Raw genomic sequence first — 24,342 nt, forward strand, 5'->3', positions numbered from 1 at the left:
AAGAAATGAAGCACAGCTGCAGAATTACATAAAGAAGGCGAGTCACTATAGCTTTAATCTTTCATTAACATGCTGTGCTTTCAGTACTGTAACTGTAAAATATGATCCATTGTGTTATTACCGTGTGTCATTCTTCTGTTACGATACATTTGCTTTTCATCTTATTTTATGAGGAAATGATCAACAATTTTTTACCACAGAATAAAATCATAAAAAAATTACATAAGAGATATGATGTCAAATTGCACAAATATACAATTAGATGGAAAATATCTAGATTTTTAGAAGTAGATGAATGCATCACCTCTGTTGTCTCTAACAGTAAAGTTTGTATTGCTTGTTTCATCCGCAGATAAAGAGAAGGAGAAATGATGGCCATCTACAGGATCATCTTCATCCATTGCACTAATTGTCTGGATTAGCTAGAAATAAACATAAAATGTAATTAGGTAATCAAACAGAATACTGTACATTATCCACACTTTAAGTGCGCGTGGCGCGGGGATGGTTCCCGTGCGGGAGCCGCAAGGAGAGTGAGACGGAACCGCAGATTTCATCTGTATCCATAAAGATATTGTAGATAGAGGGATTATGGATAGATGGAAACATGATCGATAGATGATGCTTTGGGGCTTATTCTGTAAAGTGTGATAGCGTAGATGACGTACTGAATGAAAAGCCCCATTAAAGTCAATGAGGCATTTCATGCGATAGCATGTCATCTGAGATATCACACCTTTCAGAATAAGTTCCATAGAGTGTTCCTGTACTAAGCACTGGTATTGCATAATAACTCACTGACAAATTTAAGCAAAATTCAAACTAGTAGACGCTAAAGAAAAAATGTTTTATATGAAAATTATTTGCAACAGCATTAACATTTACATTATACTCAATATGAAAATATAAGAATAGGGAGATATCAAATGAAGTGCAGAATGCTCAATCCAAAAGTCATGTGCACATTTACAACAAATTATATCTACAGTACAATGAAAAAGTTAAAAGTTAGTCTTGTTACAAAAATAATAATATTTTTCTATATAACTTTGAAATGCAATACAGTAGGTTGCAGCTGGACACACACAATATGCCAGCATGAGCAGAGACCATTATGCTTGAAAGAGGGGCCGGGCTAACCCCTAATTGCACCCTCTGGTGTGTCCCAGTGTGTGCAATAACGCCTGTTACATCTGTATTCACATGTGGTTTGTGTCCCAGACATGCAGACCCGAGATTGATGAAAACCTTCTAAATATTACTAAATAATAGTTATTGTGAATGGAAATGTAATCTAAGAGTGCACTTCAGGTTTTTAAACTTGCATTGACTGTGAGTTTGTGCAATGTAACATGTCACAACTCATGGGAAACGGGGAATGGGGAAGAGAGAAATATCATTTTGAATGGGGGCACTACTAAAATAAGCCAACTGCAACTGGTTTGCTAATAATATGCATCCCAAGGTATCACTTTGTACAGTTAACCAGACTTCCTTAGGACTAACAATGATGACACTGGTTATTAACGGGTAAAGAATTGAAGGGCACCACTATCTGGATGTATAGGATATTGGTGAGATCACATACAAATAAAGTAAAATAATTTTAATACATTAAAAACTTATTACACACAAACTTTAAAAACTATTAAAATGCGAGGGTGATGGTAAGATGTAACACAACAAATAGCAAACACTAGTAATAGGGAATATCCATGAAATCCTCGATCCCAAATTAAGTGGCTAAATGCCGATCATGGTAATGTCTAAAACTCCATTCACTGGCAGACAAAGAGAGACCTTGATATACTTGTTACTTTTACCTATAGATGCCTAATGCTTATAGATACTGATAATTGATGAACCTATCTGCGGCTTGGTAATACAGAAATTAAATCACACAGCTATTCCTGAGTAAACAAACATCTGTACGTCTCTTCAAATATAGTAGACAATAGTCACAAAAGAGTATCCTTTAGAATGATGATACATTACTATACTCTACACTTTGATCAATAAAGTGGCAGAACTGGCACAAGTTTAAAACAGCCAGCCTGAGTTTGTTGCAAATACTAAGCATTAGGCACTAATACAAGCTTAATGGTAACAGAAAGAGATTGTTTGTCTCTATTGATATCCTGTGTCCTCTGCACAGAATGTTGGCCTCTTATTTGTATTTTAAGAGGTACTGCTGGATATTGATTTAATTCCACCTTTGAATAAAAATGACCATTGAGGAATCTGTCTTTTGAGGTGTATGAATCAGACTTCCTGTACTTGTTATTGCACAGACAAATGATTCTGATTACCCCTAGCAAATGTATTATATGTTACATAGTGAGTCTTGTTAAAATAATCTTTGACTCTAAAATGGTTTGCATATAATCTCCAGATAATCCATTACACAGGGCTATGAATCACAATACAGACAATAGATTCTAATTGCCCTTGGTTAGATAATCATATAAAGATAGCTTCCACTATAAATTAGGGCATAACTGTTAGAGTGTAGGAGCAGGAGAAGTGATTCACATTGTGCTTGCAAGCACGATCCAAACCTGCTACACGGCATCCACTGCACTCACTGCCTCACGGTGTCACTTGGTCTGTTAATATTAACAACATTCACTCGTTTTTTAGCACCATTGAGGACTCATGGCTTTTTTAAGCTTTAATTTCTATAAGTGGGGGAATCATACGCTATGTACCTACTATATACAGTACATGTGCTTTTTGATTCAAATCCTCACTCACGTTATCACACGATGCTGATTACTACTGCAAAGTCTGATCGCAATGTTATTAATACTCTACCAATGACAGATGTATTTACAACTATTTATATAGGAAGCAATCTTTATATGAGTATCTAACCGGGGCAATTAGAATCTATTGTCTGTATTAGACTGTGTACCTCTTAAAATACAAATAAGAGGCCAACATTCTGTGCAGAGGACACAGGATATCAATAGAGACAAACAATCTCTTTCTGTTAACATTAATCTTGTATAGCATAGCCTCCCGGACGCTACTTCTTTGCCTGGACCTTTCCAGTGTAAGTCATGTTAGGTTCAGGCAGTGGAGGGGTTCATTCCTTCTTTCAAGGCCTTGTGTGCTTTGGCATCCTTGGATTGTGTCATCAGTATCCAAGGGCAGGCCTTAGCAACTACCAGAGAGTGTCAGCCTGAGGGAAGGGTACTGGTTGGTTCATCTATAGTGAGTGATAACCAATCAGTATTCAACCTGCTCTGTTAAGGGGCAGGGTTACAATCATCCACCTCAGGTTATAAATATTGGCACTCTCCTAAATTGAGTGAGTCAATTGGGGACCCTGTCTCATTCTCTCTCCTACCTCTGTGGAGAGGTAACACCATCAGCCCTCCACCTCACAAGGAGATGGAGGAGGGGTGCACCAGGCATGATCTGGGCACAAAGCCTGAAGTAGGGCACTGTGTTCCAGGGAGCTGGGAAAAACTGTAATGACTCTGTGAATTCTCTGCATGCAATAAAACCCAGAAAAGACAAAAGAGTGTGTTTAGTGTCTGCTGCTGGGCAAGGAGAGTTGTCAGTATGGGCCATCCCCTGCTCATCACAGAGGATCCATATTGTCTTGAGGCGCTGCACCGAGGAAGATCAAGTTAATCTGCACCCCTGTCCTGGTTCTCCCCACACCATCGCAGAGCACTTAGCCCACCTGTTTCCCAACAGGTAAAGCACAACACCCTGAAGTAGTAGCTAAAAGAGCATACCCACCCCAATCTCACTAAGTCTTGTCCATTTCTGATTTGTGGTTTGCAACATTTCATAAAAACTTTTTATTGTCAAGATATTGGTTACACATTTTGCAGTAGAGATGGGCGAATCCGCCCACCCCACATCTGATTCCTGGATTTTCTCGCTTTTCTCTCCCCCCCAAAATTCATTTTGCGATGTACTGCTGCGGCCGAGTTTATTCGAGCATTTGCCCGTTCTCGGCCGCAGCAGCAACCTGGCGCGCGCCAGAGGGTGCCGGGCGCACGCCGAAGACACGGAGGAGCTCCCTCCGATCGGGGCTTTCTCCCTCCCACTGCCGGGTCCGCCGGGTCCCCCGGAACCCCCTGCCGCCGTCCCCCACATCGCGGGACACCAGGGCTCCCTCGGGGAGCCGTGGACGCGCGTGCAGGGGGCGCAGGCACCCGATGACGCGTGACCGCGCGTCGATGACGCGCGGCACGCCAATGACGCGCGGCACGCCGAGGGAGTGCGGCTAGCATGCCGGGGCATCCCCAGGCTTGCGGAGCTAGCCGCACTCAAATAAAATGTGCCGCCTCTGTAGCACAGATAAGGTTAGTTTTACTCCGCGTGGATTCATCAAATACCCCCATTGGATACATCCCGTGTTTGAATTTGTAGAATTCAATCCGCGGATTCAGCAATCTGTTGGTCGATTCTTTATAATCTGCCAACGGATTGCTGAATACACGAATTGGATGCTACAAATCCGTCCACAGGTTGCGGAATTAGCAGAGTTTAGTTGAGAAGGTTTGTTGAAACTGTGTCTTGGATCATTACTGTAGAAACTGTATTAGCTGGTGCAAGTACTGTATACAAAAGAATAACATTGAAAATTGCTGCAACTACCCTGTATACAAAAAATCACACTTACATTTTTCCCCTTATTTAACTCTCATAACGAGGCATGACACATTACACTAACATTTTTTTCATATTATTATTTTAATAAATAACATTTCAATCCACAACAAATAGTTAATTTATTTTAAGTGTAGGCACATTCACTCATGTTTTGACATTAATTTTGCCAAAACTTGATTTGGTTGGTTTTGGTTTTGAACTTTTACTAAATTATGAGAAAAACACAAAATGAGTAAGAAAATGTCAAAAGAGAATGCTAATGGTGCAAAATTCTTTAAATAAAGTATATAATTATAACAAGAATTAAGAAACTGAAATATTATAAATAAAAAAATGAAAATAATGTAAAAAAGATATGATAAGAAAGACCCAGGGAAGGACAATTTGCTTGGTGTTTTTGGTTCAAATAATTTTTTGGTTTTGGCTCTAAATAATCTTACAGATATATTCCAATTTTCTGCCCCTCGGAGTTGCGGGAAGAATAGTAAAACTGCTCCAGGGAATTGAAAAGCCGCGGTAACCTGGTGGAGGTCCGTTCTTCTGAATGGGACCACCAATTAAAGATATCTCGCTGTCGGGGGATACTCCGGCAACATAAAATGTGACTATATCTTTACAGTATGTGTTTTGTTTGTATATTATGATTTTGTTTTCCTTATGTTTATTTTGGAATGTAAGTGTAATGTTCAATTCTGATTTCCCATGTCCCGCTGTTCACATATATATATGTTTAATATATTTACATTAATTATACATTTCATACTTTTATTCTGTGCAATGTAGCAACAATATTATTTAGAATATAGACAAGCTGTAGATATTTTCTCTCAGGAACATGAAATAAATCTATGTAGATGTATCTCCATTCTTTTCTCTGTCTCTAAATAGAGGCCTATCCAATATATTCTTAAAATAATTTTCATGAACAAACCGTTTAGCTCACATCATACATCCTCCGAACACAAGCTCTTTCTCACAACATCATATTTATCCCCCTTCCCACTTTCACCTCTAGAATTGTAAGCTTCTTAAAAAGGCAATCTAAGCAGGCAATTTTGTTTTACATTTTTAACATATGATTGAAGCAGGGGATCTCTGGTACTAAACCCAATCATTTCAGCTCCCTGGACTCCTGCTTCCCGAGTTACTTACCTCCATAGGGTGTGCTGGTAGTGACTCCGCTACCGGCTAGAATAAATAATGTAATGGCAACTTTTCAAAGTTACCATGCCCTGCGGGCCTATTGGAAGCCATAGCATTATCTGATGTGGCTTTCTATTGGCTCACATGAAGCGGGTGTCACAGGACACAAGGCTTATTAACACCTTTTCCTACCGGGATCATCTGATTGAACAAGACACAGCAGTAAAATAAATTGTAATTTATTCCTGCATTTGACATGCACACAAAGTAACCAAATTTACATGGTTAACACACTTACTGGGAACAGGGCTAACGAATAAAATCTTCCTTTAAATAAAATTGTCACAAACGACCTCTTTAGGAGCCCTTTCCAATGACAGGGAGGTACTCACAAAAGTCCTGGAACGCAATTCGGCATGCAATCCCAGCCACGACTGCTGCGTCCTCAAAAAGCAGGATTTAGAAAATTATCTCAGTCAAAATCTTTGAAGCCGGCTCGCATCTAATCTTCACAGAGCATCTTTGAATTTGCCGCTGATGGTTTGGCGCTTGGAATCTGAGGTCCTGATTGGCTGCAAGGTCTCTTATAGGTTTTAGTGTCCCATTCAGAAACCACTACAACCAATCAGCGCATGGGAATTCTCCTGCCAGCCAATCACCGATTTGCTGGTATTCTAAAGACGGGGGGGCACTGATTTGGATTCTGCTATGGGGCATGCGCCAACCTGGCACCTCTTCCTCTTAGCATATTGATCCCACCCACTGTCCAGGCTCTGCAGAGTCTGCGGCAGGGCAAATGGTTGCCGGATAGCCCTTTGTTAGCCCAGGATGGATGTACTTAAGTATAACTGCAGTACTCCTCCTGTTCTAACACCTTGGCATACCTGAGGCTTTAAACTCTGGTTCTCGAGTAGACCCAGTGGCACCAAGCTTGGTAGACATCTGGTCTCTCGCAACCACGGACTTGGAATCCCACAGTCACAGATATACATGGTGACAAGCATTTACATTTATTAAATAAAAACCTTGCTTATGTGTCTGTGTGTTTTACTTGTATAAGTCCTCTGGCCCGTTGTCAGTGATATAGTAAAAATATGTGTTCCCTATTCTTCTCAGCCTTATTCCTGGCACACTGCACAACCCTGACTTTACTGTACCCACACAATAAAAACCCTTGCAGCTTTTGAACATAGCTGGAGCAGCCCCTGAACACCTACACCAGGTTAAGGGTGACTGGGCATGGTCTGGGCATCCCACTTTATACTAGGGACCCCGGGACTGTTCTGGAGATACCTTGATCCTCCATGTCCACTTTTCTATTCCAGCCTGTGCTGAAGCAGGGAACCCTGGCGGTGAGTCGCAAGAACGTTTCCAGGGTAGGATTTTGCCAGAGCCTTGTGCTGCAATGTGCTTCAATGTGCCAGAGAATCTTACCTGATTCCCGGGTACTGTACATCTCTGGGGTGTCTCATAACTCGGGAACCCCGCTAAATGCAGCACTTATCATCTGAAATCAGACTCCAAAAGACTGTTCATGGTCCCAAGGCTCAACAAAGTATCCGGCCGTTCCTCCTTCTCTTACCGTGCACCCCAAAACTGGAACAACCTACCAGAGACTCTCACATCCACCACCGGTTTAAGTTCTTTCAAATCTAAGGCTGTCTCACATTTTAATCTGGTCTGTAACTGTTTCATACGCCCATAATATATATTTTCTTTAACTGTGCATGCAATGTCTTGTATATAATGTATACCCTGTTCATTTATGTAACTGTATTTGTAACCATGTATTATTTGTATTAACTCTGTGCCCAGGACATACTTGAAAACGAGAGGTAACTCTCAATGTATTACTTCCTGGTAAAATATTTTATAAATAAATAAAACATAGCAATAATCTGATTGAAGATTTTCCACAAAACCCATGCTTAAACTCACGGCCTCACAAGCTCTGCTGCCCAGCACCCCATGAAAGGCAAAATAAGAAAATATTGAATTGTTGCATAATTACTCCACAGTCTCAGTAATACATATACGACAGCTGGGTCCAAGAGCTGACACTCTAGGTCCTTTACACACGGATCAGGGGTAACCAAGTGGGCTTAACCTTTATTATTGAGCCTGGTTACCCCCTCACCATCACAGCGGGAGATTTAAAAAACAGAGATATACCGACAAGCAGTGGGTTCCTGGAGTTGAAATTAATGGTGTTCAGCTCTGGAAACCCCTGCTTCAATTCTAACATTGTGTTAAAAATAATAAAATTGCAAAAAAATGCTCGCTTGGATTGCTCCTTTAAAGCAAGGACCTCCAGATTGTGATTTTATCCATCATACATTAATTGATGTCAGTCAGGGAGAGGGAGTGGCTCAGTGAGCAAAGACACTGACTGGCACTCACTGAGAGTTTGAAGCGGGGGAGCCTGGTTCAATTCCTGGTGTCAGCTCCTTGTGACCTTGGGCAAGTCACTTTACCTCAGGCACCAAAAACATAGATTGTAAGCTCCACGGGGCAGGGACTGTGCCTGCAAAATGTTTCTGTAAAGCACTACATAAAACTAGCAGCGCTATACAAGAACATGCTATTATTATTATTATCTATTTGCTATAAGTGTTTTTCATTCAATGTTTTTCATTCCCCTCATTCTGCTGTGCTGCATAACATTATGCGTAACAGGTTGGCACATAATAAATAAATGATGATGATAACAATAATAATTATGACAACGATAATAATAATATTGTTTTGTGTTCTCGTTTTGGATGAATATTTCTTGTATTATAATTAAAACTTGTTTCCCTAAGTAAAATGTATCAATTGTTCATTAAATACAAGCAGGACATGCTGATAATACGAGTACATTTCAAACTCAGATTCCTCTTGTAATTTATTCTCCAAAAATTCACTTACACACAATGATACACAAAATACAGACAAAGACACACTTACTTTGGGACAGGGGTCAAAAACTAGACTTTCCTAGGTGCAGGGAACACTATGGGAGACTTTTACCCTGACCGGGACAAAGTCCTGAATCTCCTGGAACCCAAATAAGCATAAAATTCCATATACCACCGCTACGTTCGAGAACTTTGTCCCTCCTGACCACGAGTTAGTCCAAATCTCCTGGAACTCAAATCAGCATAAAATCCCAGCCACGCCTGCTATATTTGTTTCTGAGAACTTGCCACAAAAAGCCGGACTTAGACTCTGGAGGGCAGGCTTTTCTGGCTTGAAATCAAAGCCGGTTGCTCTGTTATTCACACAGAAGCAACTTTGAAAAGCCAACCCGCGCTCTTACAACCGGAGACTATGAATATGATTGGCAATTGATTCTTAACGTATTCTGAGTTTCATTCAAAAAACTCATCAGCCAATCAACGCGTGGGAAAATTCCCAAGCCACCAATCAGAACCAAACCCGCTAGAAAAGCCGGGACAGCGGGAAATCCGAAATAGCAAAGAGACATGTTAAACCTGCCACCTCTCTCCCTTGCTATCTCAATCTCACATGCTGGGCACGCTCCACCAGCTCTGGCAGACCAAGTGGCATCCCGGAGGACTACTATTGATTCCGGACCTGGTACTCCACCTTTCCCCGCTGACCAAATGCTATTCACATCTCTGGCATCCTCTGGCTGCTTTGAACTCTGATATCCAACAGACTTACCGGCGCCTATGGGTTAGCTTGGGCAGCCTGTTTGGACATTGGTACCAAATGTAAAAAACATGTTACATTACATTAAAGTATATTTTAATACTCTTCTGAGTCTCTGGGTACAGGGGACAGGAAAAGGAAAAATAGTCGTTTTATTTCTATCTGCCTTATTCCCCACACACTTCCCCTTGGACTCTCAGAGTCCCCTCTCAACCTTAAATACAGTAGGGGTACCCACAAACCCTATACTGGTATTGGCACTAGCTTGGGTACGCCCTCCTTAACCTAGGGATTCCCTCAGCCACAGGAATACATGTTTGTCCCTGTGCCTCATTCTCCTTTCTGAGCTGTTCTGAAGCAGGGTACCCTAGTGGTGAGTCGCACTTGCGTTTTCAAAGGGAGATATTGCTTGGACAATGTGCCTACATGTATCAGATAATCATGCATGATTCCCGGGTACATTTATAAGGGAACCGACAACTCAGGACCCCGACCTCCAAGGCACATTGAGTTAACGGTTCCTCCGCAAACCCCCCTTAAAACTCATACCCTAGAAATCCCTGCTTGTTGGCATGCCCGGAAAGAGAAAAACACAAGAAATTATTTTATTACATACAGTACAACAGAATGGTACATTGTTACTGGGCCAAAGAGCTAACTCTTTTGGTCCCTGTGATGGAGCGGCCTGCAGGTGAGGGAAGATAGATCCATAGACTGAGGGTGAACCTTAACTGGATTCGATTTATTTGCCACCAAACAGCAACCAAAACATTGGGGCTACTGCCCCTTTAAGGCAAAACACAAAATAATACAATAAACACCTACTCCATGTTAGGAGACTAAATAAACATGCAGATCCCTAGCTAATGGCGCTGGTCAACTAACCTGGTTCCCAGCCCAAAAAACATATAGAAAACAGTATTTAGACAGTACAATTGTGAAAGTCTTATCTGACATTGTTGCAGGGATTTCTTCACAGGGTCTCCATGTCACTCCTTCACGAACACCGGTTCTGTGGAGCAATTTTTATCCTGGGTGTGATTCCCAGCTGGACTCTACAGGGCTGCGTCCTTCAGTCCTAGACCATAACAGCAAGGCTCTCTGCTGGCTGAGAGAGGTCTCACTACCCTCCTGGGGAAAAAACCTCGCTCTCTGTCTTTGGCAACTTCCTGCCTTTTAAAGCTGCTCAATCAGGAGTTCATTATCCACACCTCCCAGTTCAGGTATGAAATCTGACACCCGTGCAGCTTGGAAAGGGAGTTAACATATTCACTCCCTTACAGACACTTATACACAGATCAGGGGCAACCAAAACGGGCTTGACCTTTATTTGAGAGCCTGGTTACCCCCTACCGTCACACCCAGTAAGCAGCAAACAAGCCTATCTTACTTGTTTGGAGTCAGTCTCATCCATGCGCCTCCGTGATCTCACAGCATTCTATTTATTAAAATGTTATCCAAGTCCTTACAATAATATTCCTAACCTTAACACCAATCCCCTAAATGTAATTCTAACCATAACCACATACCATAAAACTGTAAACCTTGCGGAGAACTGGTCAGTGGCGAAGTTGCAATAGTGAATTCTCCCACAATGTCTAAACGGCTGTGGCGAAATGGCCTTAGCTACTGTATATGGGAATGGTGAATTGTCCCAATTCTTCTAAATGGGACCACATGCAGGATGAATCGGACTGGGACTTTTCGCCGCAAACATTTAGATGCAGCTGTTTTGGCCCCGAGGTACTTTTAAGGACTTAGAGGGTAGGGTAGAGAGTTAAGGTTAGGGTTTTTTTGGGTAAGGGATTAAAGTTTTTAGGGGAAAGGGTTAAGATTAAGGCTTTTAGAGTAATGCTTGAAAGTCTTTATTGTAAGGGGTTAAAATGTGGGTTTGAAGGGAAAAGGGTTAAGGTCTTTATAGTAAGTTGTTAAGGTTTGGGTTTTAGGGTAATTGGTTAAGGTGTTTAGGGTAAGGGGTTATGGTGTCAAGGTTTTTAAGGTTACTGTAACAGGGGAGTTATCCCTGTTCAGGTAATGTGCCTCTGTTCCAGCAGTGTGGTGGTTAACTGCTGGTAGTCAATAAACAAACATCACCTGCCTGATTAGATTGCTTAGAAAAGCCTGTCTTTTGAGACAGGAAGTGAGACTCCTTAGCTCACACCTGAGCTGAACTTGGAGACACTTGTCTTGAGCCCTGCCAGAAGAAACAGCAGAGCTGCTTTCAAGACACAGGGGAAACTTCTAAACCTGAATGCTGACAAACCCTGAAGAAAAGGTAGCAACCAGGGACAGAGAAGATTTTCCCTCCAAACCACAAGGAACAGATAAGACTTTCATTTATAAGACTTTATTATATCTGTTCATTTCATGCTATATGTTTGGGGCTGGGAAACATGCTTATCTAAGGGAGTTGTGAACTGCATAGTATTTCACTAGAAATACTCCCAAATGAATAGAAGCTTTGTTTACCCCTTGTTTGGATGGTTTCCTGATGTTAAGGAAACAGGCGCAATAAAAGGCTTATTTAATTTCACTATAATCAGTCTCCCTTGCATACCTCTGTGAGCGTCCGCCTTCATATGGTGTCCGCAGTGGGACGAGAGGTGGTCTTTGAAGTTAGAAAGGACCGGAGATTTGTTCTGTGAAATATTTTTTATGCTTTTTGCCTACAAACAGTCTGAGCAATTAAAAAAAAAAAAATCTCATGCAGCAGAGATCAGAGTTAAAGTGATACACACCACTGCACTGAAACTTACAAAACCACAGATGGACCCTTTTCCCCAATCCCAAGAGGAGAGATAGAGAGATTGCTGAAGCAGGTAAAACCTTATTTGCTTAGATCAATAAAGTGTAATATGGTCATTGAAATAGGGGGTTTGCCTACCAGCCATAGTCAGGGCTCAAAAAGTGAGTTAGCCCTTGAAAGGGATAGGCATTTGTTATTTTCAAATGTTTAGCTGAAGCAGTGAATACAGATGGTGACCCATGAGCGGTACTGATTCTGCAAGTAAAGGCTGCCACACCGCATAGGACTACCAGTTGTGAATGGAGTATACAGAGGCGGCACATTTTATTTGAGTGCGGCTAGTTCCGCAAGCCTGGGGATGCCCTGGCATGCTAGCCGCACTCCCTCGGCGTGCCGCGCATCATCGACGCGCGGTCACGCGTCATCGGGAGCCTGCGCCCCCTGCACGCGCGTCCAGGGCTCCCCGAGGGAGCCCTGGTGTCCCGCGATGTGGGGGATGGCGGCAGGGGGTTCCGAGGGACCCAGCGGACCCGGCGAGTGGAGGGAGAAAGCCCCGATCAGAGGGCGCTCCTCCGCGGCTTCGGCGCGCGTCAGGCACATCCCGGCGCGCGCCTGGTTACTGCTGCGGCCGAGACCGGGCAAATGCTCAAATAAACTCGGCCGCAGCAGTATGCAGAAAAATGTGAAAATTGATGCAAGACTGTGCTGAAGCAGGGGAATTTTCAGTAAACAAGTGCTGAGGGTAAAATTGCCTACTAGAAAAAAAGGAATTGCTGAACGGTGTAAAAGGTATCCCAAAGTGTGAAGAGTGAATGTCATAATAACCAAAGTTGAGACTGAACTCAAGCAGAAAACCACATTATTTGGCTGAAGCAGAGAGATTGCACCAAGCAAGTAAATGGTGTAAAGCAAAGAGAAGTTTTTACCTAGCAACTACACATTCAGCATACCTAATGAGAGATTATACATAGCAAGTAAATGGTGTAAAGCAAATAGACGTTTTTACCTAGCAACTGCACATCTTGTATACCTGATGAGAGAAAATGCATGCACAGGACTGCTGATATTGTAAAACTTACCCAAGAAAGAAAAAGTCTACAGAGATGCCTGTGAGAGCTGCGACCTCTACAAGCAAAATATGCCCACCTGTAGGACTACCACAATTGGGGGTTCTAGAAAATACAGTGGCAACAGCTGCAATAGCGCCTCCTGAGGTCAGGAAGAAAATTACACCTGATAGCCTAAAAATGGAGGACAAGATGCAGCGTTCCTGTAATGAACCCTACCACACGGAAGAGTGGCCCTTCCAGTCCAATAAAGAGGAAGACATCTCTTACGGGGAACCCGAACCGAGTCACAGCCACAAAACACTCCAAGAATGGTGGGGGTGCCTGAACTCGACCCAAATCGAAAAGACCGCTCCCTTTGACGAATATGATCAGCAGGAGAAAGAGCGGGAGCAGTGAATCACCGAATATTTCCGTCAGCTATTACAGTTGCAAAAAAAGCCAGGTGGATCAAGTGACGCTGCTAAAATTTCAAATGAAGTTGGAGACCCCAGTATCCCTGAAGGGACGGTGTCATCCAAAACAAAAATGCTAAAAAAGAAAAGCGGTTCTTCATGTACCGTGGAAGGAACAGACACATCCGCAGATCCTGTGGAGAAAAAGGGGGACCGAGATGCCCTGCAGCCTAGAGAAAATAGAGAATTCGTCCAGCGGATAACCGAATATCCAGAGGGCCCAAGGCAGAAGTCGTGTACCCCAAAGAAGTGTCTGTCCGGTGCCAACAGTGAGGAACCCTCAACCAGTCATCCCAGGGAAGCGGAGCCGGAACCAGTGAGTGACGATCCCTTGACCAGCCTTGAAGACGCCCTGAAAATTGCCAGGCGTGACTGTGATCTATTTCGAGAACAATTGAAACTTGAGAGAGAAGATAATGCTGAGTTACAGAAGACGGTGCTCGCAATGTACTCTGAATCTGGAACAGAATTGGACGATCTCAAGACTGAGCTAGATACTGCAAACGCTACTATTTCTGGCATGGATGAAAAGCAAAGCCAATCTGATAAAATGATGACTAAGCTGAAGCGGAAGTATGAGGAGGCACTAAAGCAGATGACAGTCTTTCAGCAAGAGGTTGACACTCATCGCGTAGAGCTGAATGCCTCACAACAGGAGGCCAACAATGTATGGACAGAGGTGGACGTATCTCAGAAAGAGGTTCAGACACTCCGCAGAGCACTTGATGCCTCACATCATGAGACCAACAGCTGCCGCACAGATCTGGAAGTTTCCAGAAAGGAACTACACAGTCTCACTGAGGAGCTGGACATTTCTAAAGAAACAATTGTCAATCTTAATACAGATCTCCAAGTCTCCCAGAAGGAGCCTTAGACCCTCAACCTAGAGAAGGAAGTCTCACGCCAGGAGACTGTCATTCTCAAAGCAGATGTGCGTAAATGGAAAGAGGACTGCAAGGAGGCCCTGAATAGTACAGAGACTGAAAAAGGAGAACATTTAAGATAACAAAGAAAAAACTTAAAACTCAAAGAAGAAAATTTTAATTTGACAAACGACGTCAAGGAAAAAAATGAAAAGCTGCACGAGCTTAAAGAAATAAATAGACTTTTGGAAGGTGAAAAGATTGAAGCAGAGCACCGACTGCAGAACCAACTGCAAGGTCTGCGTACGCACCTCGAGAAGGCCAAGGAGAAGAAGCAAACTCTGCAGGAAGACAATCTGCAGGCTGTTAAAGAAATTCAAGTGCTGCAGGAACGTCTGATTACCCAGTATGTCCCCGCAAAGCAGCATGAGAAACTGAAGGCTACCCTGAGCATCACCAAAGCAACGCTAAAGGCCAAGCTTAGAACCCAGGTGACGCGGCACAAAAGGGAGCACAAGAAGGTCCAGAAACTTAAACTAGTAACTGTGGCCCAAGCAAAGAAGTTCATAGTGAATAGAAGCTTTGTTTACCCCTTGTTTGGGTGGTTTCCTGATGTTACGGAAACAGGCGCAATAAAAGGCTTATTTAATTTCACTATAATCTGTCTCCCTTGCATACCTCTGTGAGCGTCCGCCTACAGTTACATTTTTTTCAATTGATGTAAGCCATTCATATTTTTCCCATATATCATGTTTTTATTGGACATTTACTTTTTTCTATTTTTGTTTGTGTTTGCGCCCCAATCTTTGTATTTTTTGTATTCTCTAAGGCAGGCCTGCACGACTCGTAAAGTGAGAAGGGCCGAACTGCTAAAAGGGAAAAAAATCACCATCATCATCATCATCATCATCATCATCATCATCATCATCATCATCATCATCATCATCATCATCATCATCATCATCATCATCATCATCATCATCATCATCATCATCATCATCCTCATATCTCCCCCAGCACCCCTCATCATCATCCTCATATCTCCCCCAGTACCCTTCATCATCATCCTCATATCTCCCCCAGAACCCCTCATTATCAACCTTTGCGATACACCCCATCTATCTCTCATAACCCCATACCTCCCCCTCACCCACACACATAATACTCCCCCTCCACATCAAACACACAATACCCCCCTACACAGCACACACATCACACCCTCCCTGCACCTCACATCCCTCTCCCCTTGCACCTCACATCGCTCTCACCCCTGCACCTCACATCACTCTCCCCCTGCACCTCACATCACTCTCCCCTCTGCACCTCACATCACTCTCCCCCTTGCACATCACATCACTCTCCCCCTTGCACCTCACATCACTCTCCCCCCCTTGCACCTCACGTCACTCTCCCCCTTGCACCTCAAATCACCCCCCTTGCACCTCAAATCACCCCCTTTCCACCTCAAATCACCCCCCATGCACCTCAAATCACCCCCATGGACCTCAAATCACCCACCCTTGTACCTCAAATCACCCCCATGCACCTCAAATCACTCCCCTTGCACCTCCAATGCCCCCCCTGCACCTCAAATCACCCCCCTTGCACCTCAAATCACCCCCCTTGCACCTCCAATGACCCCCCTGCACCTCAAATCACCCCCCTTGCACCTCCAATGACCCCCCCTGCACCTCCAATCACCCCCTGCACCTCCCATCACCCTCCCTCCCTGCACCTCACATCACCCATCACCCTCTCCCCCCCTGCACCTCCCATCACCCTCCCCCCTGCACCTCACATCACCCATCACCCTCTCCCCCCCTGCACCTCACATCACCCATTACCCTCCCCCCCTGCACCTCACATCACCCACAGGGCCGCCAACAGAAATCATGGGGCCCTAGACAAATGAAAGGAGCAGCCCCCCCCCGAACCCATAGTGCACCCCACCCCAAACCCATAGCGCACCTACCACGAAAAAATATCTTTTAGCGCGCAACTTTACATAACTGTTTTCTTATTGTGATACAGAAAAAACATTACAATGCAACCTGTTTATTTTTTATATTTTGAACAAAAGACATGTGACTGCCTGCCTGGGTGGGTGAGTGAGTGGGTGGGTGGGTGAATGACAGTGACTGGGTGGGTGAATGACAGTTGGGTAAATGATGGTGGGTGGGTGAATGGCGGTGGGTGGGTGAATGGCGGTGGGTGGGTGAATGGTGGTGGGTGGGAGACAGTGACTGGGTGGGTGGGAGACAGTGACTGGGTGGGTGGGAGACAGTGACTTGGTGGTTGGGAGACAGTGACTGGGTGACGGTGACTGGGTGAAGGTGATTGGGTGACGGTGACAGTGACTGGGTGACACTGACTGGGTGACAGTGACTGGGTGACAGTGACTGGGTGACAGTGACTGGGTGACTGGGTGACAGTGACTGGGTGACAGTGACTGGGTGACAGTGACTGGGTGACAGTGACTGAGTGGGTGACAGTGACTGGGTGGGTGACAGTGACTGGGTGGGTGACAGTGACTGGGTGGGTGGGTGACAGTGACAGGGTGACAGTGACTGGGTAACACTGACTGGGTGACAGTGACTCGGTGACAGGGACTGGGTGACAGGGACTGGGTGACAGGGTGACAGTGACTGGGTGGGTGACAGTGACTTACCTTGACCAGGTGGGTGCTTTCCCCTCCTGCCCCCGATATCCCTGCGGCAGCTGCCCGGGATGGGAGGTGGGCATGGGGGCGCGGGCTCGGGGTGCGTGGGCTCAGGGGGCGGGGGGCGGGAGGTGAGCTCGTGGGGGGGCCACGGGAGGTGAGCTCGGGGGGACTCGGTAAGATGACCGCGGAGGGAAGCGGTGGAGAGCGGGCCAGCAGGAGGATCTTTCTTCTTACTTCCCTCTCCGTCCCACGTTGGGAGCAGAGGGGGGGGGAGTTGGCCCGCAGGAGGAGCTTGCTTCTTGCTTCCCCCTCCATCCCACGTTGGGAGCGGGGGGGAGCAGGGGAGAGGGAGCAGGGGGGGAGGGAGCAGTGGGGCAAGTGGGCCCTGCACATGCGCGCCAGAACAGCAAGGAATCGCCGCCATTTTTTTAAACTTTTTAAAAAAATTATTTAATTAACTGGCGCCTGGCCGGAGTCAGCGCGGGCCGCACAGAGAGGCCAGGCGGGCCGTATATTGTGCAGGCCTGCTCTACGGCAAACTAAACTTTGTCTCTTGGGAGCTGCACCACTAAAAAAATTATGTTTATATTTATTAACTTTCTGTACGTTTTATTATTAATAATAATAATAATAATAATAATAATAATTAATTTTAACTTATTTTATGCTTCACTTCTTTTAAGGTAAAGGGTTAGCAAATACAATTCTTGTGGAGGTGAACTTTCTTAGCTGCCAAGTGTTCCAGCATTGAAAAGGCTGCATCTGAAAGAGCAGAGCTAAATGGCTGTATCTAATTTTCCTAGACGTGCATTAATCCTTCAGTGCTGCAACTGAGCCCCTACAGCCGCAATTAGAGTGGCTTTAGTAGGGGCTCGCCTACGCTTCCGCAAGCGCGCAAAAAGCGTAGGTCTTAGGGAATTTTAAAATTTCCCCGCTTGCCGGTGCGCAGGGCCGGTCACGTGAGCGGTTTGCCCAATGAGGGCGAACCAGCTCTGTGACGCCACTAACCCGCCCCCGGCCCGCCTCCAGCTCGCCCCCGGCCTGCCCCCTTACGGCGCGCAGGGAAAGCACCTGCAAGGCCAGGGAAAGCACCCGCTTTCCCTGAGCCTCAGCGCGCCTCAGCACGCCAGCGGGAAGCCTGGCCGAGGCCTAAGGCTTGCTACATGTGGATGTGATTGCAAGTAGACTTTGTTCCACCTTTCAAGCTACTGTACAGTAGTACAGTATTATTTTTCATTTTTCATCTTGATGCAGCCAGCTTTATTGCAACAAACATGCATTTTTTTTACCATGCTCACTGGTGCATGGTAACATGATATCTACTGTATATGTTTTGTGTAATTTTTTTGCAATACCAGTGTTAGCCACTCAATATCCCAAGGTCACATTATGGTTTTATGAGAGATCCCTTGTTTTTCAGTGGAACCCACATGTGTTCAAGGGAGATGTATACATACTTTGCGTGCAGTACTACATGTGTGAGTGTTTTATTATACCTCGTGAAATGCAAATATGCGTTCCTGCGTAATAGGGTTTGCATGTGTGTCATCACACATTGTTTAGTATTCCTTCTTGACTGTAATGTAATAAGTATAAAGCTCCAATTTTTCCCCTCAATTGTACCTTAAAAGCGTGAATTAAAATGGACTGTTTTTAGCAGTCTCTGGAAACTTCAAGGGAAAATGCTTAACATCTCCTTCACCAAAGCCCCTCCCAACCCTACTCCCCCAATATGATCCCTATCATGGACATTCTAAAATAAATAAACCCTTAAATAACATAAATTCCTTAATAAAGGGAAAAAAGGTGTGCAGTATGTTAAATATATTGGGGGAAATTACCTTATCTTACTATTATGTTTCTGTGAGGGAGGGGACTAAGCTACATTATGTATGAGCATCATACATCAGTCAGGTAGAAAAGCCTCTTGTTTAAACTACAGGGGATCTCTCTAGCACTATAGATGTGTGTGCTGTCAGAGAGGGATCCCAGGTAACCAAGCCCTCTGTTCAAGAACACAGCAGACCCTGGAACCCACCAGAGGGTGCACCACATAGACACCAACCCAGAATCAGACTGAGGGAAAGAGCACCTGATAACAGGTAACCCTTTGGAATTTACATCAGAGGTTGATAAGAGGCCTACTGTATTTTCCCAGGCCTGCAGATAGGGACTGGAAAGTGTGAGTCAGCCCTTATAAAGGGATAGCCTGTTTTGTTTATTTTGTATGCTGACTAGAAGCTGTACTGTTTGAAGATACAGGCTAAATAAAAGCCAAGGTTTTTTCCCCCAAAATCTATGTCTCCCTGGTTGTACCGCTGCACTCGTCTCCTACGTGTGTCTATTCTCGTAGCTCTGAAGTTGTAATTACGAAACCCTGTGGGTTGGCATGTACAGAAGTAGCAGAAAGTGACAAAGTGACAAACCGCAAGGATTGTACTTTTGTTTGAATTGAAATTAGCTGAAGTGGTGCTAACTACATCCCCAGCCTTTCTTATGGGTTATTCTCTCTCAGCCAAACCCATATTTCAAGCTCTGGATTTAACTTGCATTCCCAATCTTGCCTCCCTTGAGGCGGCGTGTTAAAAATGTGAGTTTTCAGAAGCGGTTTGTTTAATGGAGCTACAAGAAATTCAGTTGTCATAAAAAAATGCGAGTTGAAGGCTTTTATGACAAATCGACCGGATAGGCAGGGCTGAAGTGAAACACTTCTAAAAAAAAACCTTTAGACACAGATTGGAAATGCGAGAAGTGTTTACAGTAAAGCAAAGCATGCCCATTGGAGAGGGCTCTTTAAAAGCAGATTAACACACTTTGGAGCTATGAGAATAAGCTCATAGTGTTAATGCCAATGCAGGAAACTTTCATTAAAAATGTTTAGTCAGGGAGTTGTTGATAAAAACAAAGAAACAAAAAAGGGGGCTAAGCACCATTATATTAACTTTATACATATTAAAACCCTCAGACATTTTTATTCCTACCCTCTTTTTTTGTACAAGAATAAAGCATGAGTGTGGTAATCGAATAGGAAATATATATTCATTGAGTTAATAAATTGATATAACTTTAATTATAGGCTAAAGCAGTAAAAATTCAGGGCATTATTGAAAACCCTGCTCTGTGATTGGTTAAAATTCCGGGCATTATCCAATCAGTATTGCCCTGAATTTCAGCATTTTGCAAAATGCAGTTTTCAATCTGTTTATTTCCATCCAATCAGCTTTCAGAACAGCTGAGACAGGGCAGGAGATTGGGTTGAATTAAGTAAAAGCTTTGAGACATGGCAGGGGATTGGACAAAAAGTATCAGCCACGGTTTGACTCCTCCCCCTCCCGAGATGACTGAGATTTTCTGAGCAGATTCAGTTGTATTGGGGGGGGGGGGGACAGACTGCAAAGAAGTAAGTGTGTTGTGTATAGAGGTGCAGTGTTGTGTGTGTGTGTGGGGGGGGGTGGGGGGAGGGTGTGCAGAGCTGCTGGCTGTGTTGTGTGTAGAGCTGGGGGGGACAGTGAAAAGTTTAGTAAGTGGCTGCATTATTTATTGTTGCTGCAGTGTGTGTGTGTGTGTGTGTTGTATGTGTAGCAGTAGTTTGTGTGTGTATAGAGCATGTGTGTGTGTGTGTATAGAGCTCTAGTGTGTGTTTGTGTGTGTCAGTAGCAGTGTTTATGGGTGTAGCATGTGTGTGTAGCAGCAGAGTTTGTGTGTGTGTGTGTGTGTAGAGCTGCTGTGTGTGTAGAGCTGCTGCTGTGTGTGTAGAGGTGCTATGTAGTGAGTGTAGAGGAGGTGCTGTGTTGTGTGTGTGTAGAGGCACTGTTTTGTGTGTGGTGTGCTGTTTTGTGTATGTGTGTGTGTGTGTAGCAGCAGTTTGTGTGTGAGCTGCCGTGTATGTGTGTGTGTGTGTGTGTGTGTGTGTGTGTGTGTGTGTGTGCGTGCGTGCGTGCGTGCGTGTGTGTGTGTGTGTGTGTGTGTGTGTACACAGAGGGGGCGGCAGTGTGTGGATATAGATATCTGCAGTGTAAGCGTATATAGAAGTGGTTTCATGTATTTACCATTTTATTTTAATAAAAAAATCTATTTAACTATACAAAAGTGTCTATTATTTATTAAACAAGCCTACATTTAGCCTATAATAGTAATAATCCCCTCAGAACAGGGCATTACTGGCAAATAATGCCCTGGCTGGGCTAAAGTCCCTCGGCTTTGCCTCGGGCCTTCAACTCTTCCAGCCAGGGCATTATTGGCCAGTAATGCCCTGTTCTTCAGGGATTATTACTTAAATATAAAGCTCTTTCAGAAGTAGCTGTACATTACCTGTGCAGAGAAGCAGAAAATACAATAAAAGTTAATGCTGTTTTGCAAAGAACTATGGATAAGAGGAGCTGATGTTACACTACATTCATGCCTGGAGAACAATATAGGAGAAACAAATCGTTGCCAAAAAGTACATTGTAGAGGTTTTTTTAAAAGATGATGTTTTGAAATCCCGTATGGTAAGATGCACTACACAGAACGTTCCAAAACGTTTCCATGGAACTCACGTATTCTATGGAACTCATTACAAAAGTAACTTTGTGTTACATATCAATATGCATTAATGACTTCCAAAATAAACAATCACATTCACTGCAGTTCTTCAGAACCTTACAGTATGTACTTATAGGGTATGACACATTAAAAGATTAATACTAATGAGCACATGCATCCCACCACATCCAGTATCTACAGTAGTAACATTATAATTGTAATATTTTAACATTCACATTGCGTGGTCTCAGTCACGTTGCACTCTTGAAGCTGCCATAGCAACGTATTGTATGTAAGATGTGCTCATGCATAAAGAGCTTCAGGAATGGCCACTCAAGATCTAAAGCAGTCTGGTTTTGAGAGTACAATTCGATAGTAGATATTGTGAAGCTCACAAAATCAGATATGGCTTTGTGATGAACTTGTAGATAAATCCAATAAATGTCCAGATGTGAGTGTAGTGTTCAATCCAGATAATACACGTTGAAAGAGACTGAGAGGGGTATGTGTCTAGTGGTGTCCACTTGACTACCACAAACAATGACACATAAAAATACACCCAAACATATACTCAATATATGCAACAATGTCCAATTGGAACACGAACAATTACATGGCACTATGGCCCATTACCTGTTACATGGCAGGAACACTCACAACATCCACGGCGTGCAGTCTGTCAGTAGTAGAAATCCAGATCTGTAGAGTATAGAGCAGAGCACAGCCAGCGACTTTCAAACTTGTGAAAAGGATAACAAATCTCAGGCAAACTCCAAATTTAACAGATCAGCTGTTTAATGCAAGCTTCCACAATACAGGGACTACATGAACGCACCTACTGCACCGACACACTTTATTCGAGCAAATACCCGGTATGTACCTGGCAGATACCTGGAATGCGCCGCTCCTCACCTCTGACAAGCCCCGTTGCATTTGCCTTCCCAGCCTGGGTTCATGCCTGGCTGATGGGCGGCTGATCTGTTAAATGATAATGATTAGGATTTAATAGGCTGCAATGCTTCGCGTGTCTACCAGATGGCATAAATTCCTGAATTGTAATGCAGTATATATATACATACTGTGCAGTATTGCAGCCAACGGGAATAAAATGCTTCAATCCCTGCCGGAAAATAACTCAATGCACTCGGGCAGAAAACAGTCACAAACCTCAATACACCCGGGTATACCCGAATTCGTGGGACTAGCCGAGCTCGAATAAAGTGTGTCGCCAGTGTATGCGTTTCATGCCGAAGCACTTTGAGAAGGTGTTGCATTAAACAGCTGATATGTTAATGTTGGAGTTTGCCTGAGATTTGTTATCCTTTTCTCAAGTTTGAAAGTCGCTGGCTTTGCTCTGCTCTATACTCTACAGATCTGGCTTTGAGAGTAGGGTGGGAGTCAAGCTCGCACAAAACAAGTCTGAAGGAGCTGCTATTGTTGTGGCTCTACATAGCACCAAAGCCAAAGGGATGAGATGAAGAGCCGGCACACAAATTGTTCATGCATTTTTCCCCCCGATTGTACCTGATCATGAAATCTACATAGATGACACTGGTGACAAGTTGGATGCTCATAGTATCATCATCGTAAATTATAATCTATGTTTGTGTGTACATTGAGTACTGTTTGTCTATGTCTCTTCTGCACATTTTTGCTATTTGAAAAAAAGCAAATTGTTTTTCAATGAAAAGTACTGTAGGTTATAATATCCTTTAAAGGCAGTTACCTGCTTCACACTTCCTGAATTTCAGTAGAATTGGTCATATTGGAACTTTTAGTTCCTGTTTTGGGTATCCTTGTATGGGTTTCAGTCCAGGCTTTGGCTGGAACCCACCCTTACCTGGCTGCTGTGGACATTTTGTTTACTGGCATCCTGCTTTATAGGCTGCACCTGTTCAAGGGCTTAAATAGCAACAGTGACTCCAGTCCCTGCCTGAGCATTGTATTCGTTTATCTGTGTTCCTGGCCACCATGGGCTCCAGTTCCTGAGCCTTCTAGATCATGTGCCTTCCCCATTCCTGAGCCTTCTGTGTTGCTTGCCTATCCCTGTGGTGTGCCTATCCCATGTTCATTGGATTTCCCTGTTGCTGACCCTGGACCGTGACCCCGACGTTGCTGCCTGCCCTGACCCATTGCCTGGATTCTGCACAACTGCCACCAGCCCTGACCCCTGCCTGCTTACCAACTATGGATACTTTTATAGGGCTCTGACCCTGGACTCTGGTCGGTTTATTTGCATCCCTGCCTCAGCCCTGCGGGTCCAATTCCTGATGACGAGCATCGTCACATAATGCTCGGGCCACATGTGGACCCTGCTGAGGAAGGGATGGTGCTTATGATGGTGAAGGGGTACCCAGGCCAGTAAATAAAGGTATTCTGACCATCTGATTCATATAAGGAATGTAAAGAGTTAGCTCTACAGACTGCATTGGCTGCAGTGCTGTAAATGTATTTCAATTGTCTGTATGTGTCCCGCTAAGCATAAGAGAACCACATCATTATGCTGAGTTACATTGTATCAGTTATGTATCCCGTCTGTGCTTTACAATAGTTTTTCATTGCCAACCGCAAAAAAGGGAAAATGTTTTTA

At 44.0% G+C, this 24,342-nt stretch overlaps 1 protein-coding gene across 1 annotated transcript in view; it reads right to left on the reverse strand.

Moving 5' to 3' along the window:
- The window catches only part of LOC142486927 (cadherin-19-like), a 252,368-nt gene that overhangs the window by 15,282 nt on the left and 212,744 nt on the right, over positions 1–24,342 (reverse strand). Inside the window, exon 10 of the mRNA XM_075585433.1 lies at positions 305–422. Within this exon, the coding sequence (XP_075441548.1) occupies positions 305–422 (118 nt within the window). The remainder of the gene's footprint in view (positions 1–304; positions 423–24,342) is intronic.

Source organism: Ascaphus truei, chromosome 2, assembly GCF_040206685.1.
Source record: "Ascaphus truei isolate aAscTru1 chromosome 2, aAscTru1.hap1, whole genome shotgun sequence".
NCBI classification, from domain to species: domain Eukaryota; kingdom Metazoa; phylum Chordata; class Amphibia; order Anura; family Ascaphidae; genus Ascaphus; species Ascaphus truei.